The 25,774-nt window shown below is 33.2% G+C and overlaps 1 protein-coding gene across 1 annotated transcript in view; it reads left to right on the top strand.

Moving 5' to 3' along the window:
- The window catches only part of MS3_00001407 (uncharacterized protein), a gene marked incomplete at its 3' end in the record, with an annotated part of 44,618 nt that overhangs the window by 12,820 nt on the left and 6,024 nt on the right, over positions 1 to 25,774 (top strand). Inside the window, exons 5-13 of the mRNA XM_035730734.2 lie at positions 1,427 to 1,809; positions 6,305 to 6,477; positions 8,456 to 8,517; positions 10,059 to 10,085; positions 13,716 to 14,099; positions 15,682 to 16,329; positions 17,724 to 18,121; positions 19,820 to 20,404; positions 22,424 to 22,442. Of these exons, the coding sequence (XP_035586279.1) occupies positions 1,427 to 1,809; positions 6,305 to 6,477; positions 8,456 to 8,517; positions 10,059 to 10,085; positions 13,716 to 14,099; positions 15,682 to 16,329; positions 17,724 to 18,121; positions 19,820 to 20,404; positions 22,424 to 22,442 (2,679 nt within the window). The remainder of the gene's footprint in view (positions 1 to 1,426; positions 1,810 to 6,304; positions 6,478 to 8,455; positions 8,518 to 10,058; positions 10,086 to 13,715; positions 14,100 to 15,681; positions 16,330 to 17,723; positions 18,122 to 19,819; positions 20,405 to 22,423; positions 22,443 to 25,774) is intronic.

Genomic DNA, 25,774 nt, shown 5'->3' with positions numbered 1-25,774 from the left:
TTATGACTATAATCGATCAGTCTCTTAGTAGCATATGTGCATGTGCGGATTGCCTCGATATTGTCTTAAGTCACAAGCATTGTGACCAAAGATGGATTCTGGCTAAAAGTGGATAACGCGATGGGGTTTGAAACGAACGGTACTGGGTTCGAGTCATGAGGTGAACATCAACTCTGGGATGCAGGCACATCCGGCTGACTAGTCCCAAATAGGATGAATCGCGCACCTTTTATTCCACTGCTAGCCACCATCCATCTCTGCTTATAATTACCGACTTAGTCTCTGTAGCAGAGATTGTGGCTCCCACTTGGTGAGAGTTTGTTCAAGTAACTTACGACTAAGTTCATTCAATCATCTGATCTTTTTAGGGATATTTACTTTACTGTATCTCTTAGTTTGTCTTTATTATCAGTTCTTAGGGGACAAAATGTGCATGGTAACATTTTCTAATGTGCTCTTATTCGGCATTTGTTTTCATAGTCTTCAAAAGATCCCTTTCTAAGGTAAATAAGATGTTATCGGTTTTTATTGTTTTCTTTCCTGAAGTCATTTGAAGTACTTGCTACTGATTAATACTACTGGAATGTTGAAATCACCCACATTTACCTGCAGGTTTAGCCAAACGTCTCAAAGTGATAGTAAATACACGGCAATCGTTTTACTTGTTAGACGTGTAGTTTATCGATGGCATACTCGAAAAGTCAAATTAATTAGACAACTCACTTATAACCATCCGAACAAAATATTTGCATACTGTACAGTTTAAATTTCATACAACTTGACAGTCCTTAATCCATTTTGTTGTGGTGTCAACAGAATTCGTTTTGAATATGGTCCATCCATGATTTCTAAATAAAGAGTATTTTTAGGTGCTGAAATATATCATTGAATGGTTTGGTTATTGACAATGAATCCAAGCATACTTTCGGTACAATCAACCGCAAGAGAGCTAATCAGACATCTCATGTTTCGGTTTCTCTAACCTGAGTTTGAATATGCTGTTTGGTGGTATACTTCACTCAATAATTATACATTTTTTTCCATAAAATACATCCGACATTGGTTGAGTGGCTAGTAACAATATCCCTGTTGAATTTATGGTTGGTATGTTGAAAAGTAATGTTTTCGTGGAAAATATTTTAGACGTGTGGTCTTTAATTAATTAGTAAATCATGTAAACAATGAATTGGTAGTTAACTAATCAACAGATAATAACCGTTATCCTATATAGTGATATTTACGTACAATTACATCATTTAACTCTCATTTGATGTTTTGAGTATGGCTATTAAGCGAATTGACTAGACATCATGATTATTGTATTTAGTTTGAATAACTCAATATATTTACTAAGAGCTGTAACTTGATTAAATGGATCGAATCAACTATTTTTATGAAACAATTATTCTTTTTATTTTTTATTTAGGTTCTACCAGTTCGGGTACGCCAGCTAATGTTCATGTACCTCCAAACGATCCTAATATTCAAATGCAGTCCGTTGGAAGTAACTTTCAATTGAGTGGACAGCAACCACAACAACTAATGAATACTCAGATAATCTCTTTACCACGATCTGGACCTACTACAATTCAATCACATCCTCAAATCCTTCAAGTTATGTCACAAAATATGTCTAATAATATTAATAATATACAAATAAATCATAATCGTCCAAGGTATACTATTAGTTCACATCCTATTCAACCACAATATCAATCATATTCTCAAAAGGGTATTATTCAACAAGATGGTACAATTCTTGGAGCATCGTCAACACATTGTATTCCTGTTTCGACAATACCTAATCGTGTAAGTCCTAATAAAAATCTAATTATCTTATCTTAATGATTAATTTTGATAATATTTGTTCATAACATCGTTATGTAATCATTATCTATCTTGAACTTAAGTTATTGAAATATTTTGTAAAGGGGTTTTATAGCTTTCAGTTTGTTTTTAGTATATACAGATTAGTTACCTACATACCTGACAAATAGCAGTTGTTAACTCAACCCTATATTATAACTATTGGTTATAATTCCTTGTTTGTATATCTACCTTTGTGTTTTGCTTATTTATAAAATTTATGAACTGACCAACATTTATGTCGATGTCATATACATAGTCAGTCAGTAGCAACGTAGAACTTCGTACGTACGTACATCAGATTGAGTTACCATACCATATTAGTACAGAGATGCAGATGTCGATTCAAATCCCATAGTGGTAGAGTTAGTAAGAGTATAAGCATTAATCGGAAACATTAGGGTTTGAATATGTTATTTAAAGAGTATAATCCAGTGAAATAAATTTGGAAAGAGAAAAAAAGAGACAAGGAAGACTCAGGAGATTAGAATTTGTGAGAAGACAAAGAGTGGATGCACCTGCGCCATTGCAAACGATTTTGAGCCATGTCATTCAGTGTCTATAACCATCGGTTGCTATCATCTCTCGGTCCCCAACCAGGTAGTTTACACCTGGTTGGGATACATTTTAGTTGCTTCGCGCTTATTGAGCTGTCTGATTTATGAAATTTAGGACAGGGTATCTTAGGACCTGTTGGCTAAGAATTGAACTACTTGACAGTTTGATCTGTGCTAATAACATATTCTCCGTTCTTTTGAAAATCCTCTCGTAAACTATGTTATCCTTATATCCTTTCTTACTTCATTATCCATCTTAATATCTTTCTTCTTTTGTCAATTTACGCGGCATATATTGTAAAGGTTTTAACGTCTGACATGTTACTAGTCTGTTACATTAACTTTATATGAACATTTTGAAGTATCATTGTATTTCACTGAAATCCCAATTATGTTTTGTGACACCCTGTATATTGTTGATTTTTCCCCACTTAATCATAGTTTATTATTTATTTATTTGAACACATAAATATTGGTACAAGGGGGCACCAAATATATATGCACCACACAAAACAATGAGAATGGGAAGAGAAAAAAGAGGGTAAGGAGCGTAAAAGAAAAACAATAACGACCACAAATTAGTGCAAGGTAGTGTAATAATAATAATAATAATAATAATAATAATAATAATAATAATAATGGGGGAAACGGAAAGGCATAACCAAAAGAATTCTTTCGGTTAAAGAAGAAACAACCATTTTCTATGAATAAAGTAAAAGAAGGTTACAGTAGGATCGCCACTAGCTTCTATTCTGAGCCATATCTGATAGTATCCCTAGCCACTGTGTTGCACCATCTCTAAGATTCCAGCCAGGGAGTCGTGAAGGACCGACAGAAGCCAGTCCTTTGCAGACTTCTTTCATAATACGACACCATGTCATAAACTGACCACCTCTCCGTTTTTTCCAACCAGTCCCAGCATCGGCAAATAATGCATGACGTGGAATTCTCTGGGACAACATTCGTAGGACATGTCCAAGCCACCGAAGTCGGTGTTTCGAGATGGTGACACCGATTGCATCTATACTTTTCTGTGGAATGGTAGCTAGCCTAGAAGCTAGCTCGGTTCGATACTTACTAGCAACAGAAGTTGCGACCAACTTGCTGGTATCAATTCTTTAGTGGCGGTCACTTCGTTGGCCACTGAAAAGTAAGGTAAGATTGGCACAGAGCAGGGCAAGATCAGAGTCCAGATAGGTGCTCCAAAAGGAGCGGCAGTCTTGTACACAACCACGCCAGCGGTAGCTGATCGCGATGTGGTCAATCTGAGTCCAGGAGTAAGATGAAGGGGGAGGACGCCAGGTAGCCCGCTGGCGATGACTGTGCCTGTAGTTAGTGCTATCCAGAAACAGGTTATGGTCTGCACACAGTTGCAGTAGACGGTCGCCGTTATCTGTCCTGCGACCAACAAGTCCCTATCGGCCAGCTAAATGATTCTCTTCTGTGCCTAGACGCCCGACCTGAGCATTCAAGTCTCCGGCTAGTACTACAATGTCTGTAGAATGCACTTTCTGGAGAAGAACAGTTAACTGGTGGTAAAACTCATCCTTGATTGCATCCGGGCTGCAATCTATCAAGGCATAGCCGAAGATGACGAAAACACATCGTTCCTCATGGCGATTTCTTCTCACTTTGATGGAAATTTCTAATCTAACAGCACATAACCGACTGTTAATGAAAATCCAATCGATTAGTGCTGCTTCAGCTCCAGCGCTTAGTGCGACACCAATGCCAGCAAGACCAGACGAAGATGCCACAGGGTCCCCGGATAAGCGCACGTAAAACAAGCTTTTCGAAGCGACAGATGAAGAGCGAATTTGTAGTACTTCACCAGTCTTGAATACGGGTCTCGGATAGACAGCGGACATCGATATTAAGGCTTTCCAAAGACATAACCAGCCCTATCTGTTGTCTGACCTGCATAAGTTTGCGAACGTTGAAGGCAGCCAGTTTGAATGGTGCACGTGGTTTCAGAAAAACTGCTTCAGTCCTCGTATTCGGTGGTAACATACAATTTTCAACCGGACAGTGACTCAAGAACGTTTAGATACAGTCGAATTTCCACCATAGACGATCTGCTGTATAAGTCGAGGAATAAGGATAAACAGAGTGGAAATAAAAGAGAGTGAATAAACGACGTAGTAAATAATAATAATAATAATAATAATAATAATAATAATAATAATGTGAATCGTATGATTGTTAATCGAAGCAAGAAAAGTTTTTTCCATAATTATCGACAGTTCATCATATTTGTGTGTGGGCTGTGATACTGACCGGGTGCCCAGACCGAAGCAGGTGGCTTTCTCAGGGAGCTACACCCCGAGCCTTTGACCTAAAGGTCTAACCCACAAGGCAGTGGAGCATCGTGAGGAGATTCAGTCCCATGGTAGCCGGTGACCAAAAATTGGTTCATACGCCATTTGTTCCCGTAGGATACTGGAGCCCATGTGCACCATTGGTTTGGGATCCGGCTAAAGCGCCGGACATTCGCTTTTCGTCCTCTCAATTTTGTAAACAACACCCCCGCCACGAGAAGGCAATGAGTAGGACTTCCCTGACAGAGGCTATATAAGCATGGCCATGTGAGAGCATTTCGAGAGGGAGGGCGGACTCTCCCCACTCTCGGCCATACCAGGGCATTTGGGGGCAATATGATAATCATAGTTACTGACTTAATGACCATCTTATAGTAAAAGTCCATTACTATATTTTAATCGCAATTCCCATATTGTATGAATTATGGCTCAGTAGTGTAGAAACCAAAGTCCTGATCACTGTCGTCAATTATTATTCACTTCATTTATGATGTATACCAACTAGACATTTTAATACATGCAAAAGGCTCATACTAATCACCAATACTTACCAATCAGATCAATTATTTTAACATACGATAAATCTTCTACTTGTTTCATCCAGGTTTAACATAATATGATCCAGCTTTTATATTTGAAGGAAAATTACCATAAACGTGATTATTTTAAATTTCATCTGAAGCTGTTTGCTTTAACACTTGCTTTGATTCCATTCGTATTATGTTGGTTTAGGTGTTAAAGTAGCTATTTTTTGTTTCACACAGTAAGTTTGATTTAAGCCTGTTTTGGAAACGTAATTGCTCTTCGGAATGCTTTACTTTTATTACAATTCAGGTGTGATTATTTATGGTCAAAATCATTGTGTTATTCAACAGATCGGTTTCACTCAGCAGTTATTTTTGCTTCATGCAGTATTCTTTTTTCCTATAATCGTACAACTGTTATGGGAAATTCAAAACATCCGCTGAGGTACCAATGAATCCTTTTTCAAACATCAACTAGTCTGAATCTGACAAATCTGTTTACAGCCGTCCAGTGCTTCCAGGTTTTCAGTGGCGATCTAGCTAAGATCTGTTTTGATTTTAACAGTGAAAATACTACCATCTCCACAAATCCCCTATATTAAATCTACTTACATTTTCTGGGGGGGGGGCTGATGTAAGCTATGGATGAAACACATGTCATTGGTCGTCCTATAACTTATTCTTTTTCAAAGCACACTAAAATTAACATTCAATATTCCTGATAACTCATTTAGAACCGGTTAAGATTTATTGTTTTGAATTAGTAATAAAAATTATGTTGTTCTTTTTATTATTAGACTGTGATATGTATCTATGGGTTTTCATTCATCTGAATGTATATGTTGTATTAGTTGTATAGACTGGTTTTGTTTATTATCACATCAACTACCAGTTTTCTACCCAGTTCAACTACCCTTAAGTTTCCATCATAAGTACATAGCCGGTTATCGCTTCCTTCTGTATTGTAATTTTAAAATATATAATATCCGTCGATCATTTTACAACCATATTTCGACGGAAATTTTACCTATGATTTTAGGTTTTTTTACCTTCGGGTGTTGCAGTTACTCAGTCTGGCCAAATTATTCAATGTACCACAGGATCTGGACAACAACCGGTCCTCATATTCCAACAACCTCAGTCACAAAATACTTCACAAATAACTTCGTTATCATCTGCTGATCAGTCTCTTTCACGACAATCAATAATCAAGTAAGTTTCAGTGCTCTAATCGGATAGGTAAACTAAGTAAAACGAAATAATGCACGTTTGTATTAAGTTAGGTTTATGGTACCAGTTGATTTGCAGGATTTTGGTTTCCCATGCTGAAGGGTACATGGCTCCGACTAACCACAACTCTTTAGGCATTATTCGTGTTTTATGGAACTTGTGGTGATTTAAAGAATTAGGAGTTTCTAATATAACTTTGGAGCTATTTATAACAACAGATCTGAATTAATCTTCGCCCTTGAAATTCAGTAGTAAACATTGCGCGTTAGCTTGCTGAGAAAAAGAGCTGTAGTGGTGTGGCAGTACTGAGATTATATCCAAACAACATGTAGTTACACACAAACTTGGGGTAGTCGGCAAATTGGAGAGGTGGTTTAGTGGTTAAACCACTTTGCTTCCAACCTGTAAATCACAAGTCAGAACCCCTAATGATCTACTTCAGTTCGTATTCCTGGATAGTATAACTTGGCCTCAGGAAAAATGTGCCTCAAAGTCAAGTACATAAACTTGTTCTTAATGAGTTAAATTTAATTACAAATCAATCTCTCGTACATAAAATGTACATATTTTGTGTACGAATCTAGTTTTAGTCATTTTAGTACATGCAACGGTAGCTAGTATCGTAAAAATAATCTCCAAATAATTTTATCTAACATCATATTCAGTACTGACTTCCTTCATAATTTCATATTACTCATCACAAATCGGGAATAGGTAAAATACTATTGAAACCATGTCAGTCAGTCAGTCAGTCAGTCAGCTACAACGTAGGACCAGGCACATATGTGCATCGGTCCAGGTTACCATACCGCATTAGCACAGCAAGATGAACACCGGATTCATAGGACTGGTTAGGTCAAAGGTGGTAATATATAGGAGAAAGATTGCATATAAGGATACAGTACAGGAAGAAAGAATTAGTTAGTAGAAAGAAAGATATGAAGTGATTTTAATCTCTTAGTTTAAGGAAAGACAGGGAGTGTATACACCGACGCCATTGTGATCGATTCTGAGTCATGTCACCAAGAGTCTCCAATCATTGGTTACGCAAGCCACGCGGACCCCAACCAAGTAGTCTGCATCTACCAACATGGCTCAGACTAGAAGTTAATGTCTTCAAGCACTGATGCCACGTTTTGGTTTGGCCGCCCCTAATTGAAACCCTGTGCTCTGCTGAGAAATTCACAAATGTAAATGTAATATCTATTCAACTCTTTTTAGTATTCAAAGGTTGTCTGACTGTTTCCTTTTCGTAAAAGAAATAACTTTTTAATAAGATTCACTTTTATGACTAACACTTTATTGACTGGTACTGGAATTCTATTTGGATTGTATACTGACAACCATCAAAATTAATATTCTTTATTTTGAATTGAATAAAGAAAAGATTTCCAAATGTCAAAGTTCTAAATAGGCTTCTTATTGTAATAAAATACATTACGAACTTCAAATAATTTTAAATTTTTAGTTGAACAGAGATCTTTATAGGATCGCGATTTGGTTGAACATTGAATTTTTTTAATTACTGTCATCGATGTTGGTTTGTATCGATGACTGATATCCATAGAGGTCACATTAACGTACTATTGTCTTCTGTTATCTTTTCTGAATAACATTTTTTCTTATTGTGAGAGTCCTAAAATTCCTAATTTCGATCTTCTATAGCGAGTTGTGGATATTTCCTCCCAACAAATCTTACCCAATTTAGGACGAAACAATTATTCGATTTTTCTTAGTTTTCAATATATTTCCAGCTTTTAGCAATCACATCAAGCCATAAGGATGAATTCTATTGTCAGATTAAATTAGTGAACTTTAATTTTTAAAAAAATGCTGGTCACTACTTAGCTATAATTGATTATGATAATCACTATTGGTGCTGTTTTTAGTAACCCTAACCAGCTCTTCGTATTTTATGGTTGTCTTTTTTATTTCACTTATATGGTTCAATTTATTTCAGTTCTCAAACGATGGGATCATCTACATCCATTAAACCAAGTTGTCAACAGGACGGCATCTACGGTATGTGTCTTTTTATATGTATGAATTGATTACTCAGTTCTAATTTATACTTGTGAATTTTTTTCTTTTGTCTCTTTGTATGTATAGTTATTTTAATGCATTAATTGTAATATTTATAGAGTTGGAAGAGTAGTTTGTCGTCACCACACAAACTGACTATTATTATCATTACTACGATCATTATTACTATTAGTAGTGATGGTATAGTCATCATCATCAAACCTACTGAATTTTTCATCTCCAAGATTCATAGTCAGCCACCTCATTAAAATGTTGAGAAAGAGTTTTGTGAAAGTGGTGATCTATTTGTGTGCATGGCCTATGATCATAACATATGCACACTTTGTATATTATAATGTATTCCCACCTCAATATAAGATATTTTATGCGAATTTCTAAAAAACAAGAATTGGATCTATTTTTTTGGTATTTATTATTTAAAAAATTTTCATGTCTTGTACTTACTTAATACGAAAATATCATTTTACACGATAAAATTAGTAATAAGAGATTATCTAATCAAAGGTCTCTCCAAGGGTGGATAAAACCTTTGTACTGTATCGTAAAAAGTTGACTACCTCTTTATAAACTATATCTGTTAATAAATTTTCAGAAGTCTTTTTAGTGCAAATATGAATTCAGGTTAAAGTAAACACAGAGAAGTGTCGAATTATTGTTTTAATATTTCTTAGAACATTTTTTATCACTGAGTAGTTGAACCTTTTATTTCATCACAGTCTTGTCACTGTTCTCTGATATAACTGACTTAGCAGGTACACAGGTTTATGTGGTTTGTTTCAACTTCACGCCTTTTGTCAGAACCAATAACTTTATCCGGTTTCCCAAACAAAATTGGGTGGAGTAGAGTTTAAACCTGTTATCTGTTGTTTGAAAATTTCATGGCTTAACCATGAAACCACTATATGTTTCATCTATACATTGTTTTACATCGTTTAAACTAGATAGTGAAATAATCTCATATCATTTCCTCTAGTCATTCGAAAGTAATCCCTTAGTGCTTTTAACTGGATCATAAATATTATAGATTTTTGTGCTTTTTATGTAATAAGAGAAGCTTCTGGGTATAAAACTAAAGAACTGAAACGTTCTATTTCTCAAATGTATATATAAGCATTGTACAGTTTAATTGTCCGTTGTACAAAATCAGTTCATTTATTCTTCCTTATTTCTGTAAACTCATACAGCAGTTATTATTCATTCATTTTTATTTGACTATTATTATTGTATATTCATGATGTTAATTATTTTTAAATATCTGGTCAATAGAATCCCACTTTGTTTCTAAGACAAAAAAACGATATAAATCGAAACCAGAACCTGAATTCCTACCGATAAACTACTAGTCTTTTTTCTTTAAAACAAATCAAAAGTTAACTCATATGATGAAAATGAATATAATTTATTTTAATGAATACAGTCGCTATTCTGAGTAACAATGTAAAATTATTTATTTCACAAAAAAGAAGTATTTCCGTTAATCATTCACATTTCCTACCCAAATTATCTTTTATATTGAACAGAACGTCTATCTGGACGACGTATTCGTGGTAGGTGCTCTTAGTGCAGTTAGTTAACCGATTTAAAACCAAATTTACCATTCAAATGAGTTTACTGTTGACCTTTATTTATTTCTTTGTGAATAACAAAATTGTGTGAAAGAGCTTTTTTATTGAAGTAAAATTAAAAATTCTAATGCCAACTATTAATAAAATTGTAATGATGATCATGCTAACATTACGACCAGTGCACATATTATTGTTTTTTTTAATCCAAGATCTACGTTGCCTATCTGTATTTGATTTAGACAAGTTTTTGTGTATATCTATCTGTTTGTCTGTGTATGTGCATTTGATTCCAAAATGAATGATTGACAGCAGATTTACAGTGGATTAATAAGTTGTGTTAAGTGCCATAATTTCGATTTGTTTACTACTTTGAACTGGTGCTATTTATTTTTTATTAAGTGTTGTTGGTGTTTATTTTTTGGCGATGCTTACACTATTCTTACTGCTGTTGCTAATGCGAGATTAACGTGTTAACGCGAAGCATATATATATATAATGGTGAAGTTTTTTTAACTGTTGATTATTTATCTTTTTTCCAATTTTACTGCTTGTTTTCTGGTAAAAAAACGATGTTTGTCATTGTGATCATGAATTGATTGGTGTTAGACTATCATTAAAAACCTGAAAGCACTGTATGACCGGTTCGTCCCAGCATGGGACTCCTCAGGAATGCACATTCACGATCCCACACGCGGGACTCGGACTCAGGACTTTCGGTTTCGCGCGCAAACGATTACCCTTTAATCCACGGAGTCGGTATTCAACAGTGTTAATGTATAACTTCAATCAATTCACAATATTCGGCGACCATCTTCCATTGTTTTTTTGTAGGTAACTATCTCATGCTCGCCACGGTTGAACTCTATTGGTCACGGCTTCTCACTGGAACTGCGAAACTTATCTCTCGAAACTAGCCACTGGTGTACACTTGATAATTATCAGTATAGGTTTGTAGGGATTGTTAAGCTTTCTTATATTTTTATTGAGATCATATTATTATTGTCCCGAAAATAATAACTATGACGCTCATACACTCGAACCAAAGAATATTATGCATTTAATCTGCTCTAGATAATCTACCAATATACGTATACGATGGGCACTTCTAACTGTAAATGTGTTTGTCTTTTATTAAAGTTAAAACGGCTCACAAATAAATGGTTATTTGTCTGTTTGTCAATTGGGTTGTTTTACACAAAACTACTCATTCGGTAATAAAAAAATGCCTGTATTTTAACTGTATGCAAAATTTGTAACTTTATTTCCAATTTTTTTAGATAAAGACACAGACATGATTTAGGATCTGATATAACTATATATGTTGACTATAGCTGCTATAGTTTGTATCATCCTGCTGGACAGTGAAAAGAAATTGACAAAATGAAATTCAAAGGGATGATACTAATGTACCCTAACTACAGTAGAAAAAATAGATGTGAAATGAGAAACGGTCTGTGACAGTGAATAAAATGCACTTAATGGTTCCATATTTTTGATATAAAGAAAAATGACAAATGCGTCTGTACTACTGACCATGGCTATTCTGTGAACCTCAGTATGGAACTTTCATATATTATGCTGGTCAAAGCAATAATTGGTAACATTCGAAATCTTATCCGTTTTGGTTTAAAATTTTCGCCAACTTACTGTTCTCCTAGCCAGCTAAGACTGCTTGATTAGACGTTTGTAAGAGTTTATACCGACCCCATCAGTTGATTTGCCATCTTGATCTAGTTTTATCCGACTGGAATCAGGCCTACTCACCTGGTGACTTCAAAATGTTCGAACAATTCCTTGAAAACACCTATGATTTAATACCTGCAATATACTTATGTCTACTTTAAAATGAACTCATTTTGTTGGTGAGATACTTTATCACTGATAAAAATAAACGAAACATCATAATTTCAATTGACTCATGATCTCAACAATTGAAATTACTAAAATCTCCACAAAACGCCCTTCTAAAACATCATAAATGTAATCTCCGTTTTGTTGATGCTTTAAAAAAAGTACACACAAAAACCCGCTTACGTATTCGTATGGATTAAAAAAGTTTTTACATAAAGCCCTGTCAATTAATGTTCCATTTCCCAGCTCAGTTTATCATTCACATTATCCTAGCTAGTTACATTTTCTCTTTCACATTTACAGTCATGATCAATAATCAAACAACTTTGAATTTTTAATTTTCTTTATGAAATCAATCACTAGCTCCTTTTAAATAGGACTTGGATTTTTATCACATCACAGCAAGATTTAGGAGAAATGAAATAGATCCATTTAGTTGATTAATTATTCTGTTATGAAATAATATACCTATGTTTACTGCGTAATCAACACTCGTTATTCAAATGTATCTACAAACTCTACAAAACTTATTTCTCTCTATAATCCCAGTATTTCCGATTCGGAACCACAATTCCTGTAGTTTATATTATGACTCAACTTCACTCAGACAACCAATAGTTCTCAACATATTTCCCATATTAGCACATAAGTGATGAGGTATACTAGAAGTCACTTGTATTCAAGAAACAGATTAAACTGTAGAGACTCATTGTTACAAATGATATCCCAGATCACTGTTACTGAGATCGTAGTTACTTTATACAACCCACATTCATCAACAGTCATTTGAAAGTTTTCATATTGAAAATGTTGTTCAGAAATCACACTATCGCGTTCATGTGGGAAATATTGTAATATTTTGTCCTGATTATACATTTAGATCCTCCAGTCTTCTGAACTAGCCATTCTGTTTTGGGGCTGCTTTGTGTAAATACTTATGATTTGCTACTGGTAGCCATAATACACAATCAAAGTGAAAGTTTCATTAAATTTAAAGTAATTTTTAAAGTTATAAATTAACCAATAATGTAACTCGTTTCCCATGTGCTAATTAATGTACTCGGTTTTGTAGGATATTCTCTGTGTAATAAGAGCTAATGATACTGCCCATTTACACTAAAACACAGAATGAGGTGAGAGGCAGATCTAACGGATGAGAAATCCTAACCCTCTAACTGCTAACTCACCAGTCTTAACCTGCGCGAATTATATCACTAAAAGTCCTTCATAAATCAAGTTTATGAACTTATCAACCATGTATTATGCTTGATTGTTAATATATCGCCGCCATCTGTGCTTTGAAAGCATAACTTTGTAGTGAACAATTAAGGTACTTGCATTTATAGTCTATTTTACTCTGGAAAGTAAATTATTCTCGTGTCATTTCTTATCATTTTTGTTACCGATGACTGTTAACTTGATAATATCACGGACTATTATACCTAATATTTTATGGTTGGACAAAGTTCGTTAAATCTTCACTGCAATATCGAAGCTTATCTTATGCTCAGTATCATCTGATTTTAAATTTAACTGCAGTGGCATACTATAATTTTATTTCAATATGTATATTGACGAATAAGGATAGCAAATATCTGAGAAATGATACCAATAATTATCTCAGTTACAACAATCTCACATTCCCGCGATATTCCCAATAATTTATTACTTCCCAGAGTAGAGTATCAGCTTGATGATAACCACATTATTTTTCTGCGAACACTATCAATGTCTCTGTCGATTTTATTGTTTTTTCTGCAGTGGCCACATCTAGCCCAAACGCTGTTCTTATTCGAACGTCTAGTTCTGGTTGCCTCACAGTTATTAATCCATCAGGTACAACTAATGAATTATCTCATATTAATTCTGGACAACATTCACTACACGGTGCTAATGACAATTCATCATTATCTATTTCTTCAACAACCGTGTCTAAACCTGTTCTCACAGTAATACCAAATCCCACGGGAACACAAACAAAAATTATCCGTCCAAGTTTAGCTCACTCACCTAAAGTTGGTCTTATTCCTAATAGTCAACTTCAAACACGATCCAATGTACCAGTCACTCAACAGTATCAACCAAGACCAACTATACAATCAAATCCTACACCTGTAATTTCAAAAGTCCAAAGTTTCGCACAAGGTAGTTACTTAAATGTTAACTTTTTCATTAGACTGCTAATTTACTCGAGCGTGAACTTCACTGATTCTTGCGTGATTGATAATTCTTTTTTTTGGGGGGTGTAAGCCAAAATCATTCATCAGATTAATGGTAAGCACAACCTTTTCGAAAGTTAATATCGTTTTTTAGGCAGAGGTCCGATGCTATTTTAAGAAATTATGATAATTAAACTACTTTTTGTACTCCCTAGTTACAATGAGTATAATCTCACTCCCGTTTAACTATTGTTATCATCTTTTCATTAAGTAATTTTACCGTACAAATATCTGTTATTTGTCGCAAATATTATTATAAAATAAATTGTAAATTATTAGTCAAGCAAATCATATTTTTAAAAATAGTTTTCCAAATAAGAATGAGAATTCTATTCAACAGTTCGGTTGACATAGAATCAAATGGATTGGCTGTTTAACTATTTCCGATATTACCATCATATAGAGAGATTTTTTTTGATACAACAGGTTTACCAAGAAGCGTTCCATGTAAAAAAAAAATTGGAAAACGGAAATTCATGCAATACATAAATAAGTTTGGAACAATACAGTTTATTCGAGAACACAACCAATAAGGATTTTGTTCAATTATTAGAGCAATCTTACTGTTCAAAAACAACACAGGTGGTAACTGAGTCACCGCTGACTTGTTTTCCGAGCGAGTTCTGTTAAACCACTTAATGTGGAGTCGTAACGGATTAATGTATGCTACTAAACTAGAGTGGTTGAGACATATGATACATATATACCCAACCACCACCTACCTCGACAGGTGATGCTGTCTGGTATGAGAATACTTTGGAGGGAGAGTAGGAACATCCAAACCAAGACATGTGATCAGTCCCTGAAGTCATTAAGAATTAGACTGAGCCGTGCTATTAGGTACAAATCATCTAGTTGCGGTCCATGTGATTATCGTAACCAGTGGCCTGAGACTTCAAGTGATAACTCAAGATCATTCACAATGACTCAGGTGCATTCAGTCCTTGTCCTTTAGAATTTGAGTCCTGAAGTCCTTCCTGTACCTTTTCTTTATTTTTCCATTCCTAATCTTTCCAACTGCCATTACTGACATTGTTACTACTTTTACCTGTAATCTGTCTTGAAATAATTTTATCTCTCTTTGCTAATGTGGTAAGGCAATTTGAACATATGTGCTGGATTCTAAGTTATGTATTATTGACTAACAAGTCTACAAGCGTTCTTCAATCTACAGATGTGTTTTATTTGCTGACTACTTTTGCTTTTTCCACCCAACTGTCCAGTTGTCGCCATATAATAAGCAGTATAATGCCCTCTGCAATGGCGTCAGTAAAACTTGTCTATATCACAGAAGTACATCTTTTAAAATGATAACACGAATACAACTCGATTGTACACAAAAATACATTCGTGAACACAATGTTGGAATACAGCTTTTGTATATTTTAGTTTAGGTGTATTGTTTCGTAGCCTTATGAAAATCATTCAAGTAAGCGATTACTGTTAAAAAATAATCTAACTTACAATGATTACTTACTTCTACTGTTTTTCTTTAATTCAAATTACAGGTGAAGTACTACAAATATCTGATAAAGACAATAAAGTACCTGAAACGTCTACTACTTCTAACACTACCACTACTACTACGACTACCTCTACTACTAGCAATAAAAAAGGTGGTGAAGTGAAATCTTCTGAAGTTCAAGCTCAAATTGTCAGCGGTCTAACTGATATAGCGAATCGTTACTTATCAACTGTAAAACATGCAATTCAATTGGCATCTAAAAGACCAGAAGCTGCTGGTTGTGTTCGAAAATATATTAAATTAAAAGATATTTTAGAACATCCAGAGGCAAATTTAAATGTACTATCATTTGCTCAACTTCCATTAATTGAAAAATTATTACATGAGATAGAACGAAATCCAATGCATTTAGTTGAAGAGCATCTTCAACGTCAAGCTAAAGCAAACGCTGCAATTTCTTCTCATGGTACATCATCGTCATCATCATCATCTACAAACACTAGTAAAATCAGTACAATAGGTCATATGCAATCACAAAAACAAGATAGTCAACAACAACAGTCTCAGCAGTCACAACAAATTTCACGTCATCATTTGAATCAACAATCGTCCCAGTCACATTCTGTTCCAGCTTCGAATCAACAAAAACATTCAACTGTTATTAGTCAACAGTCATTAAATCATTTTCAAGGTATAAATGTTGTTTCTATATTATTAATTTTTTTATCTGTTTATTTTAGCGTCATATCAGTATTATGTTATTACAAGTAGAAATAATTCTAGAAGAATTATGAATTTTTTGAAAATAAATGTGTTTTCACTATCATTGACTATATGAACTTTTCCACAGTATTCAATAAACACTAATGGACCAAATATTGATATGGCTATTACTTGACCAATCAATTATAGATAACAGTCCTTCATGAGGTCAGTCACGACTCAAATAACTCAATAATGTCATTTTAGACTGTAACGTGGGTTCGAAGTGCATAAAGAGTACCAAATCCCTTAAGATTACAGATACACCTTACTGATGTGCTAACGTGAAACCTAGGTTTAGTGTTTCCTCTCAATGAGTATAGATGAAAAAATAAATAAACTGATTGTTAGGTTTTTGTACTCAGTGTGCTATTGTTTTTACTATTTTCCTTTTTATCACGATCATTTATTTTATTAGTTTCCATTTGAAAAGTGTATCATTCAGAATTTTGTGCAGTGTGAATTTACATGAATCAACTCTGATGAATGTCGAATGGGACTTAATTCGAACACTTCACTTCTATCTGAAGTTTGTGCTGATGATGTCGTTCAGAAGAACAATGAAAACTCCACGATCAAACCATCCAGCTCAGAGAACAAAACTCCACCAAAAGCTTGATAGCATAGTTTTAATGACATTGATATTATACAAGAATATCTGTGTTAAATTCATTAGTTGTGGGACATAAAAAAATTCATCGAATGATTACCTTGCTTTTCGGATACTGAATAACAGGTAAATTATCCTACTATAAGCAAATGGATATTTACTTTGATTAAAATGTAGAATAAAAGATATGGCACTTAGAACGCCATTTAATTGTTATTCAATTATGGTTGTTTTGACTGAATTTCACAAATTTTTGCATAAATTTACAGAGTGATATTAAAGTTGTGGGAGTTTTATTTTCCAGTTTTTGTATTTTTTTTAATGACGATATCCATCATGAACTAATATTAACTTAAGAACCACTGAAATTCAGGGTGTATCAGGGAACTGTTTTATTCTAATAAGAACCTAATCACCAGCGTACCGTTACGATATCAGTTAGGTTATTTAGATATAAGTACGGAAATAAAATTAGCTTATGGGAACTGAAGAAACTTAAAACAAATATTCATCGACTTAACATTTCAAAATGCTTATGGTTATTGTTAACCATATATCCTTGAAATTTCACGTTACTGGTAACGTACCTTGTGTATGTGTAACGACACAACTCTTTAGTGTGGATTTTTTCCACAACGTTCCTTATTTCAGTTCTTGATTGATATATAATCCTATTACATTCCCATACTTTTTTTGTTTTTGATTATTTTTAGTCCCGACTACTAATTTAAACACACTTCTATCTCAACCTTTCGATGCTCCAAGTCCAACCGGTGTAGTAGACATTCAGCAACAAGGTATTCAGCCTCGACCACCTACTCATTTCTCACCAGCTGGTATAAATCCCACTATCTCAAGTACTCAAAGTTCTGATATATCAACCAAAACATCAACAGCTGTATCAGGATCAGTTGTGGAACATGGTCGATTGACACATCCTAATCGTGTTACTACATCAGCTTCCCTGCTTGGATCATCTACTCAAAGTAATACTGAACCAACAGGATTTTATGCTAGTTTACAGTTATTAGCTACAGAATTCGAGAGAATGTCTGACCGTATGTCACAAGATCAAGCTTATTCTCGTCGAATTTCCAGAGCGATTCATGAAGTCAGTAGTTTCATTAATATGTTTTGAAAATATTTCTTTTTTATTTATATTTCATATCATATTTGAAGCAGTATTCAAATCAAAGCTTATATTCTAAAAATGTATATAGAATAACTTCAGTGTGGAGTTTTATATATTAAATTTGTTTCTTAGGATTATTGTAGTAACCGGTGTCTAAAATGTCTCTTTTCATGTCAACATTAACGTATCGTATTGCTCTATGGGCCATTTAATTGTTTTATAGAGATTTAAATCTGCTTAGAAACAGGTTTTCATTTTCATTCTTACACTATTAATTACAGTACTTTTCCATTTTGCAAATCATACTTTTTGGTTAACGATTTAGGATGTCTGTGTTATAGACTCTTTTAATACGACCCATCTACACTTATTGCTTAGTATTCTTGGGTACTACTTCACTTGACAAGTCTCCATATTAGAACTCAGTTGGACAGGAACCTAATTATATTCCAAATAAACAAGGTTGAATGAAAGTAGGAATCACTAAGAAAAACGCTAGTATGTTTATGATTTTTACTTAAGAAGGTTCTAGAATCTTCTCTGAGAGTCCGCTAGCACTGACTCGTTAAGAAATAGCCAGTCAGTGTTTCTGAACACTATCATGCATGGAACATTCTTTAATCAAATTTTTCCCGCTGAAACTATGTCTAAAACAACCACTTGATTAATTTCAAGTATGTAAATATTATCACACTAAGGGTTATCACTGAACCATTGCCACATGGTTTGTGATGTTGTATCTGAACAAAACTTCATTCCATTAGATTATTATTATTAGCACTCTGTGTGGCCATTAATCATGGAATTTCTCAAAAACAGTAATCATTCTTTTTCAAAACTTAAATACTTGTATATATATTTTATTTATTGACAAATGAGATTTAATTTGCATGGAGGATATTTTATTGGTATCAATATACAATTAGAAAGTGTTCTGTAAATTAACCTCAATGTGGCTTGTTTACAATGCCTGATTACAACGATAATTTTTCGTGTTACTTTGTGCTAAAATACACCTGTTATTGATCAGTTCTGTAGTGAGTGGAAAAGACCAATTTATTGTTTAATACGAAATTACAGGGTGCTTTCACAAAATATTATAACCGTACACTAAATACATAATTTGCACATCTTCCATCAGTTGTCCGTAATATGCTTCATGATCCTTTCAATTATGTTGTTATTGGAATTACTTTTTGTTTCCCTTTCTGTTCTCTTCAATTGAATATTTTCTATCTTCTACTGACATACATTCCACTTTCAATTGGCGCTACATGCTACTTACAGTGGACATACATAAGTAGCAAACACTAAAGTACTAATGTTAACTACATTTTTCCCAGAATTTATTGCATCACCTCTGATTGCTTGTAAGATACATATTTTATTTTAGGATTGATGATAAATATTATTCAGCTGTCGTAAATTTATTGTTGATGGATGCTGTCTATGTTCAAATGTATAATTTATCAAAATACTTTGTCTGTCAGTGTATAATTGTTGACAAATATTCATCAGTAGTATAACTTACAATCTTTTGACAAACTTTCAAATGGAATTTAGCTGAATAATTTTATAGTGTACTGTTTTGAACATTAATGACAAGCATGTTTTTTATTATTACGTGTTAATTATTCTCAATTTTCCTCCAATTTTTTTCCTATAAAAAAATAATAGATTTCACTGGAGACGAAATCGTTCAGAGAAAGTATTGGATTTTGTCTACCTCAAGATACAGATCAATTTGTTGGGCATAATAATAAATGTACCCTAACAACTGTTGATGATTATTCGAATAAAACAAATCTATTAATTACAACGTCTAATTTAACTGGTAACAATGATAATAATGATACTGTTTTGAATTCATTAAAACGTAAACATTCTTGTGACGATGATGATAGTAACAATATCAGTCAACCAAACACCACTGGGTTAAATTCTTTTGTGAAATCCAATGAGCAAATAGATGAACCAATAATTAATAATACTGTGTCATTGTCCCCGTCATCTTCATCAGTGAATGAATATGAACCGAAAGCGAAGAGAGTATGTGTTAGTTCCGTATCTGGAAATGAAAAAAATGGAAAATCCAATTCACATATACAACACCCGGCATCGATTAATACTACTACTAGTAGTAATAGTAATTCGGATGAATTACAAACACCCACACTATTAACTGATAAGGATGGTGCTGGTATTTTCTTACCTACATTGTCTTCACCGTTATCATCGTCTGTAATTAAAACTGAACATCAGGTGAGTGATGCATAGTATATATGTGCGTATAATTTAGTTAACGTTACGTTTGCTTATGCTAGTGGGAAGAGTATTATAAGGAACCGAGCTGTCATATATTCCACTGCATCATTTTAATATTTATTTGTTTTGGTTATGATAAAGAATTCAAGTATTTATATTATAAAATTATTTGTAACTGAAAATTAACGACTCTGAAAAGCGGGATGAATGAAATTAAGTTATGCAGATGTTTTGATTCTAATATTTTTGGTAGTGATAATAAGAATAACCACCTTAACTAATGAGTCACAAATCTATTTGGTTAGTGTACTCTAAAAGAGCTTTCACTGTATTTCTGAACATCTTCAAGGCCTAATTCATGTTAGAGCTAGTTGTTCGGTTATTCTGTATATCTTATATCGGTTAATCAAGAAATCTAAAAGCAGTATGTTAATTTAGCATTTTATTGAAGCTGTTTTTAGTTAATATACGATTATAAATTGCCTAGACAATGTAACCAAATTTTCGGTTGGATTGTTAGTGGATAATTAGCTTTCATTCTGTTTACAGGAGGCCCTTTGGATCTCCTTTAGTTAATAGACGTTCTGATTGATATTTTTAAATAGTTTCTATCGGACTAATATTTTTAGATTGTGTAAGGCACAGATTAATGAGCTATATACCAAACTTGACCATTATATTTTAATATACTCTAAAATTGTGAAGCAACTTTTAATATTTGGTGTATGTACGAAGTTGATCAAGCTTTATTGAAAAATAAAATTTCTTAGGTTATTAGAATTTGTTGGTTAGATTATTACATACCCTTTTTGTCATCTTTCTGTATCTGTATGATAAGTAGAATGTTACAACTTAAACAAATGTATCACTGATAGGTTTGTGCAGATTATTGAACTTCCATAGATTACGTCACACATTGTTCGTGGTTAAACGACCATTAAGAACAATTATTTCTCTCTAGTATGGGACTCCCCAATGGTATGAGGAATTTTGCACTTGCTCTTAAGACTGGAGGTCTTGAATTCGATCCCTGGTGGAGTCGTAGATGTGCCCCAACGACGCGTTCCATACTATGTTGAAACGGCTGTTCATTGCTTATCGGTTCTAATAGTTGTCTAAGTAAGACCAATGTGTGATCTAATCTGTGATTATTTCATTTTACGTTAATTTTATCACATTTATGTGAAAGTACTACTTGGAAGGCTCTTCCGGTGTCCCACATTGTACGAACATTCCATGTACCTAAATAAATGGTCGCTCTGGTTGTCAGAAGGGGCATCGGCCTCGTAACTTCCGAAGGAATTCGGCTTTCATCATGAGGCGTCATAATCCTTCTAAATGAAGACCTTCTGACTCCCAGGGCAGAGTTTAAAAGATTTGAATAATTTTTTCTGGTTAGCGTTTTTTTAGCGAGTTAGTTTTCTACGGGATGGGGACGCTAACCCCATGCCCAACCCTCCTCCTTTATCCGGGCTTGGGACCGGCAGTAGCCCCCGGAGGGACTCCAGGCGGAGTTATGTGAAAGTACTACTACACATTTTAATCAGGGAAATAAGTTCACCTCTAAAAGAAATATTTTGATGATAGTCTGTTCATCGTTTCACAAAAAAGATCAAATGGTCTTGATTACTACTATGATTTCATCTATTATTTTGTCACATTGAAATGAATTCATTTCTTACATCTTCTCATAATACAGTTCATAATACGCAGTTGAATTATTTTCATTTGCTTACTACAATACAATGTCATCTTATTGTGATGTAGTTGTAATTTTCTATTTATAACTTTCAATATTCATATTCAAAGATAAAAGTATAGTTATGAGTTCTATTTTTTTAAATAAGAAAGATTAATTCAACGAAGAGTTCTTTTTTCGGCGAATTCATTTTCAAAACTCTACAGTTGCATATATATTTATATACTGATTCTATTTTTTCCCACCAATTAAACAAATTTCATTATTGACTATATAGTTTATTGTAACTTGTTTTTACGTACATTTTTTTCTACTAGGGGTTAAACGGTTCATCCGGTAAGTCAGAACCAGCTTTTTTTCGTTTTAATAAAAGGAAATTATTTTCAACTTTTCATATACACTGCTTATTATACATGCTACTTTATATATATATATATATATGTTATGACCTTGGATGTCTGACTTTTCGATCACACGACTTATCTACCAATCCGAATACGAATTATACGGATCTTTACACTAGGCCAACCAATGACGTTCAACCGGTGCGGGCAGTCTAGCGTCCTTACTGGTCCTATGTCTTCCGAGCCCTTCCACTTGAGTCCAGAACAAGATACCAGCTTCCGAATCAGAGCAGATCAGACCAGAATCAGAGCAGATCGTTTATTTCAGGCATACTTCGTTTATATATCAATCACACAGACCTCAACGTACCATAAAATAGGAAATAATATTTGTACACAAATAAGCCCAAAAAGTGGCTGTGGATGTGGGAGGCAGTAGTTAATAAGCTGAACATAACTTAAGAACCGTAAATCGTACAATAATAAGTTATAGGTCAAAATAAAGCTTATAATAAGAGGAATATAAATATATGTAATGTAATTGTTGAATAATTATACAATAAGAATATTTATAGAATATTAGTCCATTAATAGTCCTCGGGAGTTACCTGTAATTTAATCTCCACTCGGACATAACAATATATATATATATATATATATATATATATATATATATATATATATATATCTTTGTTAAGGGAGGTTGTTTCTGACGTAATGTTTTTTAGATCTTAACTCTCTTTAGGTAATAATACGAAGACGTATGACGTGACAGATTTATGATGTCACTAACTACTGAATTGATGCTTTTAATTTTTATGGTAGTGGGAAACCGCTGTAAATTGCTTGTCAGCTGATTTATTTCCATAAGTTTCAATATAATATAAATTCGCTTTTACTCCTTAATTTTTTCTTAATATTAAGATTGTTACTTATTGTTTATTAATTATGCACTGATCTTCATTGGATGTATTATTATTTCTCTCTTGTTATTCTGTGATGTGTAATAGCTTGGTTATATGTTTTATGATTGTTTCAAGTTTCACATCATTCAGTTCATTTCCTTGTTAATGAATTTAACTAATCAATGGTTTTACACTTTCCTATTAAATATTATCATAGTTTATGCGTTAATTTTTCTCTTCAAACATTTTGGTATTATGATTATTAAGTAGTATTCAATTTATAGGTCATAATTCTCCCCTATCACTTTATTTATTTATTTATTCAATGTTGAAAATGGCCCATTGAACTGAGGACACAAAATCTAAACAGAAGTGTAACATATAAATAAAGATGACAATAATTAAACAGAAAACAATAAAATATCTAGCAGTGAATTATTAAGAAACTATACACTAATAAAAGATAGATTTTATCATCGTTTAACAGTTGTTAGAAAATATTTATTGAAGCTTAAATTAAGTTCAATAACTGAAATTTTTCTGTTAATATAATTTCTTATGTTAAAATCTAATGGATCTTAGTGAATCAGTGAATTGCTAGATGATTTCCACTATAAATTGATTGTTTGTTTGTTGAATGACTATCTCAAAATTAGATTATCTGTACTTTGAATATAACCTATATGATTTTAGAGATAGGACACTCGAGTTTTGCAATGAATGTTTCAAATTTTCGCATAGGTAAACTCGAAATATATAAATAATTCTGACTTGATCCAGATAAAGATATGCAAATATGTAATCCACTCACCCATGCTAAGCTAACTGACACTTGCATTTCTCATTATGTGTCCTTTCAACGATATTTAATCAGCCTTTTATCAGCATATCATCTCTTTATATTCAACACATCGATAAGATGATCTTCAAATGCTTGAATTCCCTTAGCCCCTTTCTTCAATCAATCATCTTAGTATATGATAATCGATATTATTTATGTAATCCATTTAACTTATAAATTTTCTTCTGATCTGAATTTTTACTTAATTTCCGTCTATTTATTTTAATTAAATATATGTCCATTTATATCAGATAAAAAGTATGGTAAGTTGAATAGTTGAATTTGATTAGTTCTTTGCTATAATTTCTTTGTCCGAAAATTCCCAATTAATTTTTGTGCTACTTCGTTCATCAAGTATTATTGTGAACGGATTACAATTGTATTAATTTATTTGCTTATTATTACCGAAACTTTCACAGAACATTTATATAATGCTCTGTATATATACAATAGATCTCTGGGCTACATGCAATTTGCACTGTTTTCTTTTTAATAACCAAGACACAAATATGTGTATGATAAAACATTTTGTTCAACCATCTAGTTTGACGTTTACTTGAGTGTCTTTTTCTCACAAATTGATAACTAATTGTGTGGTTTTGTTTTCCTCACCTCCCCCTCCAAAGTTGTAATTTGGTGGTATTGAAATGCTTTGTTTTATTTAATTGTTAAACATATCAGAATCCTGTTGTGTTTGTTTTTATTTTTTTTTAAAAAAACGTATTTTTTACAAGGGAAAAATATTTCAGTTAGCTCATTTCCGCTGTTACACAAGTGTTAACATTTTAGTAAAGTAAATAAATTTATTTATATAAATTACCAGTCACAAATCGATTTCGTAAGGTTAATGGACATAAGTTAATGAAGCAAGGTTGACAGGATACTGTGTTATATATAAAGAATAGATCAGTCTATGAAATTCAACATACTGTACATAAAACACTTTTATTATTTTATCAAATAATTTTCTGGAGAAAGATGATACAGAGACTAATGTAATTGTTAACAATTTATGATTCTTATACTGTAAAATATTTCAGTGGTGCATAAATACTTTCGAACAGTTTATCAATAGTAACGAAATGTTCTAAAGACTGCATCTCCTTACTCTGCTCCGCTGCCTTGTGGATCAGACCATTAGGTCGAAGGCTCCGGGTGTGACTGACCCCCTTAGAAAACCACCTGTTTCGGTTTGGGCACCCGGATAGTATCCCATCCCTCACGCAAATCGAATGATTTATGTGACGCATATGTATATGGTGCCTCCTTGGATTATATTCGTAAGTGCTTTAATATGCTATTACCTTCATTATCTCTTTTAACTATTTTCCATAACTTAAACATTCTATTTGTATAGGTAAAAGTGTAATAATAATTTGATTTAATATAAAATTAGTTTTGTTCTGTGAAACATTTTTCTAACTCATATGCGGAAATTGACTAGTTCATAAAATTGAAATTTCACAGATAAGTTCTTCATTATTTATGCTTAAATAATAATAAAATTTCTTTGTTACAATATAAAATTTCATGTAGGACTGTATAAGTAATTATAATCATCAACATTTCATCAGTAAT

The sequence above is a fragment of the Schistosoma haematobium genome, chromosome 1, assembly GCF_000699445.3.
Source record: "Schistosoma haematobium chromosome 1, whole genome shotgun sequence".
In the NCBI taxonomy this organism is placed as follows: Eukaryota; Metazoa; Platyhelminthes; class Trematoda; order Strigeidida; family Schistosomatidae; genus Schistosoma; species Schistosoma haematobium.
This window is presented reverse-complemented; position numbering and strand designations above follow the sequence as displayed.